General features: G+C 46.8%; 1 protein-coding gene and 1 long non-coding RNA gene across 4 annotated transcripts in view; one reads left to right on the plus strand and one right to left on the minus strand.

Moving 5' to 3' along the window:
• Window positions 1–328: 328 nt before the first annotated feature.
• The window catches only part of MXD4 (MAX dimerization protein 4), a 41,034-nt gene continuing 26,856 nt past the window's right edge, over window positions 329–14,506 (plus strand). The window contains exons 1-3 of one of the 3 annotated variants that reach the window (XM_027712804.2): window positions 329–470; window positions 1,026–1,194; window positions 10,494–10,523. In XM_027712804.2, coding sequence (XP_027568605.1) covers window positions 407–470; window positions 1,026–1,194; window positions 10,494–10,523 — 263 coding nt within the window. In that variant the 5' untranslated portion in view covers window positions 329–406. The remainder of the gene's footprint in view (window positions 471–1,025; window positions 1,195–10,493; window positions 10,524–14,506) is intronic. The other 2 variants (XM_027712805.2, XM_027712807.2) reach the window with 2 other exon arrangements.
• Window positions 12,564–13,435, minus strand: LOC120323584. Its single transcript, XR_005564202.1, has 2 exons — window positions 13,310–13,435; window positions 12,564–13,095 (listed from the first exon to the last, which is right to left on the minus strand). It is a non-coding gene; the product is annotated as an uncharacterized LOC120323584 (long non-coding RNA).

Here is a 14,506-nt window from a genome sequence, read left to right on the forward strand (position 1 = left end):
ATTGGCCCCTTCCCCGCCCTTCATTTGCATGACGGCCCAGCCACCAATGGGCGGCCGCTACCTGCTTAACATGCAAGGAGGCGGCCAATCAGCGGGCGCGGGGGCCGGGCCACCACGTGCTGTTGCTAAGCTTCGGCTTCTAAATTGTTACTACACGGGCGGCCAATGGGCGCGGGCGGCGGGGATCTGTCAACATCCCCGGCCCCGCCGGGGGGGGCGCTCTGCCCGCCGATTGGCCCGGCCGCCGCCCCGCGTCCCGCCCCCCCGCCCGTCCGCGGCCCCCGATTGGCCAGGCGGGCTGCCCGTCGGCCGTGTGTCAAATGTAGGTTGAGCGAGGTGCCTTAAAACCGGGGGCTCGGGAGTCCCCGCGCGTGAACTCGGCGCGGGGGGCTCGGGACGGGCAGCCATGGAATTGAACTCCCTGTTAATCCTCCTGGAAGCGGCCGAGTACCTGGAGCGGAGAGACCGAGGTACAGGGCGCAGGCGGGCAGTCGGTCAGGCACCCGCAGGCGCTCCCCACCGCTCTCGGCCTTTGTTGTGCGGCGGCCGGGCCGGGGCAGCGGCCCCGCGCCCGCACCTGCCCGGGGGGGACCCGGGCTGCGCCGGCGGCACCGCGCTGGGGGAGCACCGCTGCTCGGAGCCTGGCTTGTTTTTTATATATATATACAATTCTCCAAACAAACCAGAGGCGGGTGTTCTGTGCCGCCCTGGATGGGGACGGTGCGTGTGCAGCGCTCAGGATCCCTCTCGCTGCTCCGTGTGTGGCAGTCGGTGATTGTATGGCAGCTCCCCTCCCCCAGCGCAGCGTGACAAGGGTTTGCATGATCCGCCTCGTTTTTAGTGTGCACTCCAATAATCCTCCTAATTTCGGCACTTCGGTGGTGGTTTTTTGTTTTGGTTTGGTTTTTTTTCCCCCTTTTGGTTTACTGAGTTATGGGGGGTTTTTTGTGTGTCTCGCTTCTTTAAGAGATGCCAGAATAAAATGCAAACAAATCAACCGGAAAAAATTCTGTTCTTTACCCTAGCGTTCCTGCAAAGGAGGAAAAAATTGCATGGAAAAAATATATTGCCACTAATGCTGACTTTGTCCCTAGAAGCAGAACATGGCTATGCATCAGTGTTACCCTTCGATAGTGACTATTCCAGAAAGAAAACAAAGGCAGGCACCATGGCCAGAAAATCCCAGAATAACAGGTAATAGACGCACCGCTTTTTCAGAATGAATCGGCAGCTTTTCCAACGTGTCTATCTTATGTGCAGTGCATACATTTATGAAAAATAATAACTAATCCAGTGTCTCAGTTTTCCCCATCCCGGTAGTCGCCATTTTTCCCCTGGATGGGCTTGGCTCTGTTTTGATCTCTCATATAAACACTGCCACGCGTACACCATCTCCTTAGTACTCACTGCACTTCTGAGCCATCCGCCCTCATCGCTCCTTCTGCTCCGCGCTCACCGACAGCGGCTTTCGCTGCAGACCCAAACACCATCATCGCCACCCAGATTTCTCTTTGCATGGCACTATTTTCCACCCCCCCCCCGCCCCCCGGCATTTATTTATAAACCACAGGCAGCGATCCGGCCGCCTCCCCCCCCCTCGCAGCCCGAGCAGATGCAGCCTTCGGTTGCGGCGGCGCTGGGCTGCGGGCGGGGGAGCGGCGTGTGCGGGGCGGGGGGGCACCACCGCAAACTCCAACTTATCCCGCCGGCCCGAGGTGAGGAGATGCCGGGGCGAACCTGACCTCGCCGTGCGTTCTGCCGCACCGCCGGGTCGCCTGCCCCTCCTGCCCGCCCGCCGCATGCGGATCTGCCACAGCGCACGGCTCGGTCGCTCCTCGTGCCGGCGATGGCCCGCCCGCCGCTCCGCCGCGGTGGCGGCGGGTCTGTTGTTCCCCCGCAGCCGCCGCTACCTGCGCTGCGATGGCAGGGGCCGAGCGCTGCTGTGCGCAGGCTCTGCAGCTTTGTTTGCTGCTTGGGCAGCGGCTGTGTACGTGCAGGAGACTTCCCTGTCTTGCAGGGACACTGCCGGCCCCTGCCTAGAGCGAACTCAGCCCCGTGCTCTGCCTGCTCTGCTTTGCTCTTCCAGGGCTGCTCCGGAGAGGACCGAGGACCGTGGCCAGCTTGGGCCTGCTTCGTCCCGGAGCAGCGATGCTCTGCCCCAGCGCAGGCTCCGCTCTTCATGGTCATGCTGAATGGTGGCTCCTGTAGAATAGCCTAAAATGAACTTGGCTTGCACGTGACTTGTTTTCCAAAGGAGCAGAGAGTCTCGGCAGGCCCGCTCGGCTCTTGCTGCTCCGGTGGGCATCCTGCACAGCGGCGGGGCAGCCGGGCCGAGTGGTGCTGGGGAGGTGCTGGGCAGATGGCCAGGAGCTGCTCGTGGGGCACCGGAGGTGCAAACCGAAATCAAAAGCTGACGAGCTCCCTCCTCGAGAAAAACACGGGCTGGTGAGCGCCCTGTTCGTGCCTGCCGTGGCCGAGCAGTGGGTCTTGAAGATGAACTGAGGGGGAGCAAATTGTTCCCCCATACCCCTGCTCTGAGAAAGGCAACCATTTTGGGGGGTATTGATTGCAGTACTCCTACTTTTTTCAGTTTTAGTTGAATTCTTTGTCTCATCTTGGAGCACAGAGAAGACGTCAGTGCATTTTGAAAAAGAAAGTCATCAGGAGTGGGAGGCGTGTCTTGTGTCCTGAGACACTTCGCTCCTGGAGATTTTTAATTATTTTCTTATAAAGTATGCTCGCTACCTTTAAAAAAATTCAAAACAGGTTTCCTAGGATTTCTAGCTGTAAACTGCTCCTCGATTTGTACAGATTGCTTGTCAGTTTCTTGCATTCAGGAATTCTGTGTTACTTACAGAGCTATTATTCCATCATTTTCCATTCTTAGGGCTCTTGTCATCCACTGTAAAATAGTTATTTGTCTGAACTGTAAGCTGCTTTCAGGAGTTTTTAGGAGAGGATTTGTAATCTATCAAATACCGCAGAATTAAAAGATTTTTGGTTACAGATTTGCTGGTGTTATTAAAGCTGAGGCAGACACATCTACTTGCAGTTACCCTCCTGCTTTTTTTTCTACCTGCAGACTTATGTTTATTTACTTGTTCAGAGTTTTGCTCTGATTCTCACTCTGTAGCAGTGGCAACCTTCAGAAATGCCATCCTGCAGTGTGCAGCAGGATGTTTACTTACACTTTCTTCTAGCTGCAGTGGTTAGATGAGGAATGGGTCGTCTGTGTAACAGGACAGGAGGATGCTTGTCGAGGAATTGTTTCCAGTGTGGTCACCGCTGGGACAGTGGTTGCCCTGGTTCAGCACGGGCACTGGCATGGGAAGCAGGGGCACATTGCTTTAATGCAGCTCACTGTTCCTTCAGGGACAGGGCAGCAGCAGCAGGGCCCTGTGGGCACCTCTCCATTGTCCTTATGGGATCTGTGCCTGTGTCCAGCAATCGCTGCTCACATTTGCCTGAGTGCTTAGATTTATGGGGGAGAAATTACCCTTACATTTGAACATGCAGTTGAAAATCCATGAGGTGCACCAGCATCACTGTTTTATTTTTACTTGGAGCTTAGAGGCTATAGGGGCCAAGCCTCAGACTAGAGTCTGAATTTTTTTGTAAGACAGTTAATTCTTCCTAAGCAATTCAAAGGCTAACAGAGAGAGAGAACCGCCCAAAGTTCCTAGGATCTGGAGTGGTCGTGGATGATGTGAACCACTGGGCAAAGCATTTGTCCGTATTGTTCCACCTTAACCATTCTGCAGAAGTGCTGGGTTCGGAGCATCAGAGGCAGGCAGGTATGACTGCATACATGCCTGAAATACATACCTTATTATTGCATTATTTTTCTGGATATAAAAATATATACTTAAGGTCGGAGGAGTAGGAAAGGAGCAGATAACCACACATTTCAAATCTGCAGGGGCATTGTTGTTTTCATCATCTGTTTTTGTATCCTGCTGCTTGCAGCATCTGATCAGATTAAAAAGTGAGATACACATATATATGTGTGTATATTTTTTTCATGCTTTATGAGCTTTACATATATAAAAGCATGAAAAGCATCTTCCTTATTCTTGGAAAATGAGAAAAGAGGGAAGGAGGAGGAGAACTGTCAGATGTGAGGAAGCCTGGTGTGCTGTACCCTTCCTCTTTGTTCTGTAGTTTCTTTATATTTCAAAACATGTTGCCTGCCTGTGGGGAGAAAAATGTACCCCATGTAGCACAGGTGTGCTGGGCAGCCCCCGTGGGCAGGGGGACATGGATGGATTCCAGCTGCCCTGTTGTTCAGCAGGGGCACTGATCGACACCTCCTTCCTCTGCTGAGGAGGGGGTGATGTTCATGTAAGAAATCATATCCTGAGAGCTCCGTCCCCTGTCGATGGCTGGCAAGGCCCAGACCCACAGGAGAAGGGGGAGAAAGGCTGCCTGTCCTTTGAACGGGATGCTCAGCTCTGGGCTAAAAGCTTGCTGGCCTCTTGACTGCGACTAAGTGAGAAGTAATTTTGACAGGTCCGGATTCATGCAGGGGAAAACACCTGCAGAATTACATTTAATTAACCAAAATCTATAAGCCTTCTGTTCACTGTAGGAATTTAACATTTTTGCTTTGTCCACCGCTAGCTTTAAATGAAAATTGAAAGCAGGTGTTAGCAGTTTGTTGATAAACAATATTCTCGGGGGTTATTGGTAGCAATCAGACACAATTTTTAGCCATTTCTTTTTCATTTGTACGTTAAAATAGTTGATGTTATGTGTTTTCTTCTCAGCTTCCTGTGATGTGCCCTTTCCCATGTCACACAAACCAAACTGCTTTGTTTTCTCTCTGGCTTGCCATTCGTACTGTGTCCTCAACTGAGATTCAGACTTGTTTCCCCCCAGTAATTTTGACCAAAATCCTCTGGCAAATGAAACTGGATTCTTATGTTGTGAAGAGGACAGGAGATTAGAGAAAGCCACAATATTATTTTTTGCAGGGAGGTAAACCTAGGTCACATCTTCTTGTTACAATAATACTTACCAGGTACTTGACTACTGTATAATAAATGTCTCCTCTTCACAGAGCAGTAGCTGTATGTGGCTCCTAAAGCAGTGCCATGCAGTTTAATAATTCTTCTTAAGGTGTAGTTGGAATTGAAAAGAGGCATAAAACAAACAGCTGGATTTAGTGAATAACAAATATTCTAAAGTCAAGCTTGCTGTTTGTTCCAAGGAAACGGATAGGTTACACGTGTGCGATGTGCCGAGGAGGAATGCGACACAAATCTGAAATTTGGTGACGTTTGCTCACAAGGCAGGGCAGTCTGACAGAGAAACACGCAAGCCTGCAGAAAATTGGGCTGCTTCTGCCCTGGCTGTAATGACACTCAGCAGGTGTGGGGTACCTTGAGCTGCATGTGGGTGTGAGGTGCATATGTGCCCATGCACAGGGGAGCTCAGGCAGCTGCTTTGCCATGAAAGGGTCAGAAATAAGGTAAAATGAAAACTAAAATCTTAGTGTTAGATGCCAGTCTACTGAGGTCACGGTTAAATTTACTTGCAGAGAAAGGAACTGGATGTCGGTGGTGCAGTGTGTTTGGCCTGTTAATTTAGGAGCTGGTTTACTGAGGGAGAGAGAGCAAAATAAATGCCGGCTAATAAATATATCTTCTTTATCAATTAATATTTTTGTTCATCTGTTATATAAATAGACTCGTACTTTGTGTTGTGTTTTGGCGAAGGGTTATATGTAGAAAAAGATGAAAGCTGCATTTGGTGTTTCAAATAAAAACACTGCTTCATGTCCAAATTCCTCTGTTGCTGTTGGCTCATGGCGAGGGTGAACCTGTGGCCCACGAAACAAGCCCCTTGCTCTCTGCAGATGTTATTATGTGCCCATACAGAGCAGCTTAGGGATCGCAGCCTGATTTTTATTTTATTTTTCCTTCTTTTTTTTTTTCTTTTTTTTTTTTGTGGGAGGCCAAGAATAAAACACTGCAAAGCAGACTGTGCAGGCACAGCTCCTCTGATTTTTTGCCTGGATTTCTGAATTCGATAGATCCTTCTGGGTTTGCTTTCCTAAAGCTGGCAGCACAGGGACAGCAACTGATGTCACCGCGCATGGTTTTAAAACTGAGGCATTTTAGTCCCAATGAAACATCTCGCCAGCAGGCCTCTCGCCCCTGAGGAACTGCAGGAGGTCTGCAATGTTTGGGAGCTGCACTGCTCCTGCAATTGAGGAAAACAAATCGCCACTGTATTAGAAGCACGTTCGGACCTGGCCACTGCAAACATGTGGCAGCACAAACTTGAATGCGATACTGGAGACAGAACTCTGCATCGAGGCTGTGCCGGTATGCCTGGTTCCCAGATCCCAGCTGAATCTGCAGAACCGGTTAAATTTTGCTATGAGGAGAATGCAAAATTAATTTTTAGTGGATTCATTCCGTACAGGCTCGCTCTTTGACAGGCTGTGAGCAACGTGTCCAGTTTGAAACAAATGGAAAAAACCCAACAACCAAGGAGCAGTGAATACTAGGCAGGTCACGTGCTTATGTTCAGGTTTATCTGGTGCTTTTCAGGTGCATCCCACAGCAGGTCATAGGTATAGACGGGGAGTTTCCTGGAAGCGCATCTGGATCCTTCCAATGAAAAGCTGCATAGCAGTCGCATTCACAGAGGACTGCAGGTGTAAGCCTCGTGCTTTTACACACCTGCTCTTTTGGGAGTGGGAACTGGATGTAGACACTTAACGTGTAGCACCTTGTAAAACTTCTTGCTCTGTTTGTTCTTACTTTTTTGGCCTGGACAAAAGGTGAAGTGCAGGCAGGGTAGTTTGCACATGGCTGTGTGACCTCAGGTGGAGTTACATCCTCTGCACATGGGTTGTATAACACCCTGGCAGCCCTGCCTGTACTAGAAAGCCCTGGCACGGGTGAGGTGCTTGCCACTGTTTTAAACACTTCGTTAACTAGCCTGCTTTGCTCCCTATAGTGCTTTAAAATGTGTTGGCAACTGGTAGTGTATTGGTGACTCACGGTCTAGACCTTAACACTGGGCAGTAAACTTCAGCAGTTCACTGCTTTTGTCAGGAGCTGTGCTGGTTTCCCACTGACAAGATGCCCTATCTGGTGGGGTAAATAGATGGAGGAGTAGAGAAGGTGTATTAATACTGAAAACGTAAATAAACTTAAGGCTGCACATCGTGCATAGAGTGAAATCTTAACCTATTATGCATGTGAGCAGTTCCTGCTGGCTCACCTATAAACTGGCAGAAAGTGGACTTGGAGGGGGCTGTCACCTTTTCTGTTTTAGTCTCACCATCTGAATTAGCACCTATCTGAATTACTTAGGTAAGTCTACTGAATCAACGGAATTCTCAAATGCAGTGAATTGTTGTTTGGGGAAAGGATGGTGGAGGGGGATGGCTCTGAGGATGTGCTGTTGGAAGTGGCAAAGCATCTTGCAGGCCAACATCTGCATTTACTTGGCTCCTCTTTGTTGTTTCAAATCTTCTTTTGACAGTTTCTTCACAAAGAAAATTTAACTGCTATTTCATAGCCAGTGAACTGTTCAGCATTTGCTAAAGGAATATTAGAGCTGTCTCAGGTCAATGGTGTAGTTTAGGCAGCAGCGTTCCTGATCTGTGATTTTGCTGATGATTTTTTTTATTGGCTTTTTCCCTTTTTTTTATCTGAATCTTTTATTGTCACCTTTTCATCACTTCTACTCCCAACTCTGCCAAGTGAACCTAAGCTAAACAGTAGAAATCTTTCTTCTCTTGCAGCCTTTTTTTTAAGGGCTCCACAGACCATTTTTGTGAAAAACACAGTTGTACATCTGTCTCTTTTATGTAAATACACATATAGATATATCTTCTTAGTTGTGGCCTACATCTTATCTTTTACTGAAGCAATAAAAGACTCCATTTTGAAACAGGGTATGGTGGCTACTGAGTTGTGTGCAGACCAGTTCTTATGTTTTTTTCCCCTCACTTCAGGTTGTATGAACAGCAGAAGGAGATGGATATTCTTGTAATGTATGGTACTGTAGACAGTGAAGGAGATAAAAAACAATATTTAGAGAGAGGTTCACCTCTTCTGTAAATAAACCCAACAACAAAAAAACCCCATCATGCTTGTGATAGGGCATTTAACTTGTGTAGGTGGAGCAACTCTCAGGTAAATGTCAGGACTCTCGGTTTTGGTTCCTGCATAGGGCCTGATGGTTGAAGCATTAATCAGCCCCCCCCCCCCCCCCCCCCCCCCCCGAAATGTGTGGCTGGTGCCCACGTTTGCACACTGCAGGCTTTTATGTCCCAAAGAGCTCTGCAAAGAGGCACACACCCACCGCTGCTCTGTTTGGTAGCTGGCACAACCACAGCCGTGCCCCTCCAGAGCTGGTCTGGCAGGACAGACCCCAGGAGAACACAGGGATCAATCACCCTTTGTCAACCAGAGGTGCCCTGTGGGTGTGCTGCATGCAGGATTTCCAGCTGCTCATTGCATCCTCTCTTAACCCAGCAAAACACTCAGTGTAGGCTAAATTTCTTGGCCGGTGGTTCCTGTGCTGTCCCTGTGCGTGCTCACCGGAGCTGCCGTGAGCTCTGCTGCAGCAGTGAATGGGCCAGTTCCAGTGATTGTGTTCATCTTCGTGTCTAATTGCCAGAAATGTCAAGGATTTCATGCTATAGGGATGAATCCAGACCTCTCTTCCAGAGTTCCCTGCAAACAGTGTCTTTGTGCCTTTGACAGGCCCACTGGGCGTGTTTGGGGACAATGGTACCCTCCTGAACTTCTGTTTCCCATGTATGTTCATAAACATTGGTGGATTTGGCAGTAGTGTTTGTCAATTTTTGTAAACATCGGGGTGGAGGAAAAGTTTGATCTCTTTCTCTGTAGACATGTAGTAGAAAATAAAAAACAATTTCCCCTTATTGTAGTCAAATGGCAAAGGCAGTAAAACACGGCAAACCAAGCCCTCCCTGCCCTGTTTATATAGCATGAATATGTGTAAAACACTTTCAGTGTTGCTGCATTGGTCAACAGCACTTAGGAATACACACATTACTTGATTATGGCTCACTTGATGCAACAAGTTTAAAAAAAATCACGTAGAGAATTCCTAGGCTTTTCAGAAAAAGACAGCAGGTAGTAAGTGACGTAATTGATGTCTTGGTACCAACACTGAGATGCTTTTTGTGAGAGTGGATTAGCATCAGTGCTGAGCCTTGTAAGCATTTCAGTTTTACCTGCAGAGGGGCAGTTCACTGAAGTGCTTGCAGGATCAGGAGCTGCACTGGCTTGCGGGTTTGTTCACTGGGTGTTTGTTTGCCTGAGCTTCGCTTTCTTTTTCCCCCCTCTATGGATGGAGTGATGCTTTGTCATCAGTAACACCCAGGTAGAGCCGCAGCATCCAGCTGCACGTGTGTGTGCAGGGAGAGGCAGGACAGCTCTCCACCAGGCAGCGTTTCTGCGGGAAGGCTTTCTCCTGTTGGGATGTCATTGCTTGCTGGAGGGACTGTGCACCTACCCCTCCAAAAACGCCAAGAAACTGTGCACTCACCCTTCCTTGAAGCCCCCTCGGTCAGCTGCAGGCTGGGGCTGCAGCACGCTGGAGCAGAGCTGCTCTGACATCATCTGCCTGCCCTAAAAGCTGCCACCGCCTCTGGATCTTTTGATCCTTACGTGCTGGGCATGCATTCGGTGGGACAAAACTGAAAAGTCTGGAAAATTGCTTGTTTTGAAATGGTGACAGTAACTTCATTTTAGGGATGTTTTTAATCTTGAGCTGTACAAATAAATAAAATTAGTATTTTCAGCTGAATCAGTAAAAAAAAAAAATCCTTCAAGAATTTAGGGCTGCCTTCTAATGGCAAAAAACCTGAGGCATTGGTTGGGGAAAAAAAATCTCCAATCCTAGTAGATTGGAAGAGGATAGTATACTGCTGTGGTCAGTAGAGACAGTGATATTTTTGGTTTCTTTTTCTGTTTGTAGACTCAGAAGAATTAAGAGGATTCCTCTTTTTTTGTCATTAAGATGTCAACAACAACAACAGCAGTGATTAGCTGCTGATTTTTCTTTCTGCTGCTCTGTGGGCTTGAAAGCTGGCTTTTTGGGTGCTTTTTGCTCTTACCTGCTACCATTTAGATCTTCTAACTCTTTCTGCCCCCTCATAATTTTTCTTTACAGATAAAAATCTTGTGGGCTGTTTTTATTGCTAACTTGCTCGTTTTTTTATGTTCCTTTCTGTCTCTGAGTGTATTGAACACAAAAAAATGCAAATTTATTGTAATTCCTCCCCAAGCCCACAGTTTACTCATGGAAATTAAGTTGATACCTTGAAGTATCTAAGGGATGTAAAAGTGAACCAATTTAATAGCAAAGCTGTTTCATAATCCATATAAATGCATGTTTTAGAGAACTCTTTTGTGACTTATGCAGATGTAGGCTTTTAAATATTCTAAAACTTGGTTTATCTATCCTTTTCTCTAATATTTCTTTTCTCTTTTTAATAGGTCATCACACAACGAACTAGAAAAACATAGGTAAGTCTTGAAAAAAAAACTAATTAAAAGATGTATGGTTGACATTCAGGTTACCATGTTTTTTGAAGGATATTTTGCTGAAATTGTTTTGATTCAGCACTGAGTAGGTTATTAAGTTGTTTTGGATTCTTTTATCAACTAAAATCTGATAGGTATAGTATTATTTGGCTTTTTTTTTCCTGTTTGGTGTGCTCTTCTTGAAACACCCCTGATAATTAGCTTTGGACTGATTAATGCTGTAACTGGATAACCGAATTGCTACTAACAAAGAATCTGATTGCAGCAACTGTTTGCTAGAGGTGTTAAATGCTATAAGTACAAAGTATTTTGTGACTAAGGTGAATGATTTTCGGGAACAATGTGTCACACAGGGTTATTCTATGTTTGTTTTTTTTTTAAAGTATGCCTAAAGTGCAGTTAATTTTCATCTTGCATGTAAGTACCTACAGATATGTTTTTCCCCTCCGTCTGCTTCCTTGCTGGTGCGTGTCCTGTCCGGAGAGCTGTGTGTGATAGAAATGGGCACCTCCTGAGCTGCAGCCCTGGTCTGGTGTATCCAGCGCTGGGAAAATCTGGACTTATCCGGGACAGACATTAGACCCTGCAGACCTGAGATGTATAGAACTCAGGTTTTGGAGGCAGTGTTCCCTGTCCATTGTATCATGTCAGAGTTTGTTTGCAGATGGGCCTTTGAGCTGTTTGAAGTCTCTGGGGCGCACACAGAGAGCTCTGAGAGCAAACAGTGCCTGTCTTGGCTCTGCCTTTCGGTTCCCTCACTGCAGGATTGCTGCCTTTCACTTACCGTTCAGGCAGCAGGGTAAACTCTCCTTCGGGTAGTTTTCTGTTCATTTTGTGTAGCTTGTGGTCTTTCGGGTTTCGTGCATCCAGAGAAAGCAAGGGTGGTGTGTGTGAATATGATTTAAACTATTTGCATGCATCTAAATACGTGAAACGTGGTTGATGGCACAACAAGATTGGACTCGTGGGGGGTTTTTCGTGTCTTGTTCTGTGGCTGCAGTTATGTAGCAGCTAGACCATCACTTCCCTTGCATGCTTACATGCTTTCCTGTAGTTTAATTGTAATATGAGTAAACTGTAGCTCTGCCTAATAGCCACGTGGTCATCCTAGAGATGAGAGGAACTGGAGAAGGCTCAAGCTCACAAACACAGACCTCAGCTGTAGAATGCAGTGCATTGGCTAAGGCAATGACATCAACTGGCAGAAGTTCTGCTGATAGAGTCTTCAGGAAAATAGCTGCATGTAAAATTCTGTCCTTTGGTCTCACTTCTTTAAAATAATAATAAAAAAATCATCGGCCCCAACTGTGATTCTTTCTCACTCTCATTTTTTTCCATCCTCATTTTAGATACTCTGTTCCATTTCTTCCTTCCCCCCTGCTCCATATTACTGACTTGTCATCTAAACTCCATATTCTCTTTTTTTTTCTTCAGTCATTTTTATAACCCAAACATGGAGTTGCCTCTTCTTCCCTCTGCTCTGCCTTAATGTGTTTAAGCAGCACAGTAAATAAGGCACAGCAGCATTAGCAGCAGATGCAGGGCCAGAAGGAGAATCTATTAATTGTTCAATCGCTGTTCTCACTTTCAGTTCTGTGTTGTATCTTTGTAGTAGTTGGACCATATAGTATTTTCCTTGCTACCTTTTCTCTCTGCCATCTCAAGGTCAAAATAGGTAAACTGCACAGTATGTCGTGTGATTATACAACTGATGTTTGTAACTGCTGCTGCTTGCTGTGCCTCCTGCAGTTAGACTATACTTGAAGCCAGATTTTTATTATTCCTGGTGAGAACCTGCAAATTAGTGCGAGATCCTTGTTTGTGCAAATGGGTGTTCGTAAAAGCAAATGAGATGTGTACAGTTCTAGTTGCCTGATGTATTGGCGTGAAGGACTCCTGCAATTTTTATTTCCCTTTTTTTTAACAACCCCCTCCTCCAGCGCTGTGGGTGTATGAGCAGATAATAACCGATCATAGTGTTTTTCACGGTGTTTCACTAAAATTACATTAAAATCTATCAAGTGTCTTGCAAAGTTTAATGAAAGACTCACAGCCGTAGTGTGTCCCTGTAGCAGCTGGTCCTTTCGGCGGAGCCTGTCCTCCTTCCCCAGCACAGCCCTGCCCTGTCAGCTGGGAAGCACTGGATGTTGATTTTGGAGGTGTATCCTTTCCAGGACCAGTGCCTTTGACTCACCACTGCCGTGATGCTTCTCTGGCGAGACACACTGGGTTATCTCACAGGAGCCTGTCGAGGAGGAGCGGAGAAGATGGCCGTGCTCATCCTCCTCCTTACCCAGTCCCTCCCGTGGTGTCTGTGGGCTGGACTCGGTGCTGGAGGGCAGGGAAATGGCTTCCTCATTTACAGGGCCGTTGTGTCCTGCATGAGGATGGCCAGAGCTGCCACTGACTGGAAAGCCATGGTAGCCTTGTACTGTGTGTGGTGCTGTTGCAGGTTCTGCACTGGCGTTGCACATCAGAGGTTTTACCGGTGGATTTGACGTCGGTGGGAATGGCAGTGGTTGTTGATCTCTGCGTGTGCCGGCTTGGCCGTTCTCTGTGTGTTTTTGAAGAGATGCTCAGAGGAAGACAAATGGAAGTAGAGACATAATTCCAAGAAAAAAATCTTGTTATATGTTAGAATTCAGATTACAATTATGGTAAAGTGTTTGTCAGCAATACATCCTTTTTTTCTGCTTTAAGTCTCCCTAAAATACCCTGCTCAGAAATTCAGTGTGTGCTCCTTATAGTGAAACACTGTAAGGATTTACCCTCTAATGGCAGTCTTATTTTGGTCCTGTGTGATCAACATTTACATCTTGGAGCCATGAAACAGGAATCCCCTTAAATAAAAAGTAGAAAGGCAGGAAATCTTCTATCCTAAGGACAGATGAGGTCCTAGGAGATATTTTAATAATTACAGACAGGTTACAGTGGCACTTGGATGTAACTAGTTGCTAATGACAAATATATACATGTATATTCATTTATATATTTTTTGTTGTTTCCAGCCAGGCCATTATGTCTGTAGGCTTTCACAGAGCAATGTAAACTGTAAGTAAATTAGTAGTCAGACTTATTGCAAGGAAATTTTTAAATTGACCTGACCTGACAATTGTATAAAGGAATTCAGCTTTCATAGTGTAAAAAACCCGCAAGAATTCGTGAAAGCCATAAGCTTCTTAAAAAGACACAGCATAATCTCATTTATTTGCATCACTTTATACTAGTTCTACATTAGAAGGTAAAAGCCAAGGTGTATCCCCCTGAAGACTGTGCTGAGATCTCCACAATGCTCTGCCCTCAGCTGTTCACATCTGGACTTGTCCCCCCCAGCTCGTGCAAGCCCATGGGAGGGAGAAGGAGCAGCACCTCCCCGTCGTGGTCCATCCTTTTTTGTTGGAAGCAGATGGAGCCCTGACAAAGGATACTGGGATCAACCCATCAGAGTTATTCAATCCTGCCTGGTCATGAGGAGCTCTGCTGCAGGAGGAATGCAAGAATTCTTGCCCTTTCCCTGGCAAAGTCTTTGAAAACAGCTTGTGAAACTTGATGATTTTAAAGAACAGCTTTTAAGAATTAGTGAGGAAATGAATAAAAACGTGCCTTGAAATTGGCAAGCCACGTGCTGATGTCCCCAAACTGGCACCACGTGAGCTGAACAAGTGCTGTCTGACCCTGGGATGGCTGGATCTAGGGCCCAGGTCCCCAGGCTTAGGTTTGACAAAAGCTGACAAGCTGAGCCCTATGGAGGTAAAAGCCAGGCATTGCTGTTGGCAGAGGTGTACTCTAGAGGCATTTCCCTGCTTTCCTGTGGAAGGTGCTCCAAGAAGTGGAAGTGCATAAGTGTTTAGCTCCATCACTGGGTATCAGGTGGGACAGGGAGCAGTTCCCTCTTGTTCAGGGCTCACTAGTTTATAGTGCAGAAAGCTGAGACTGCTGTGGAGGTGGCCTGCATCAGTTGAGGG

Source organism: Pipra filicauda, unplaced genomic scaffold (genome assembly GCF_003945595.2).
Source record: "Pipra filicauda isolate LSUMZ 115617 unplaced genomic scaffold, ASM394559v2 scaffold293_size922472_pilon, whole genome shotgun sequence".
Classification (NCBI taxonomy): Eukaryota; Metazoa; Chordata; class Aves; order Passeriformes; family Pipridae; genus Pipra; species Pipra filicauda.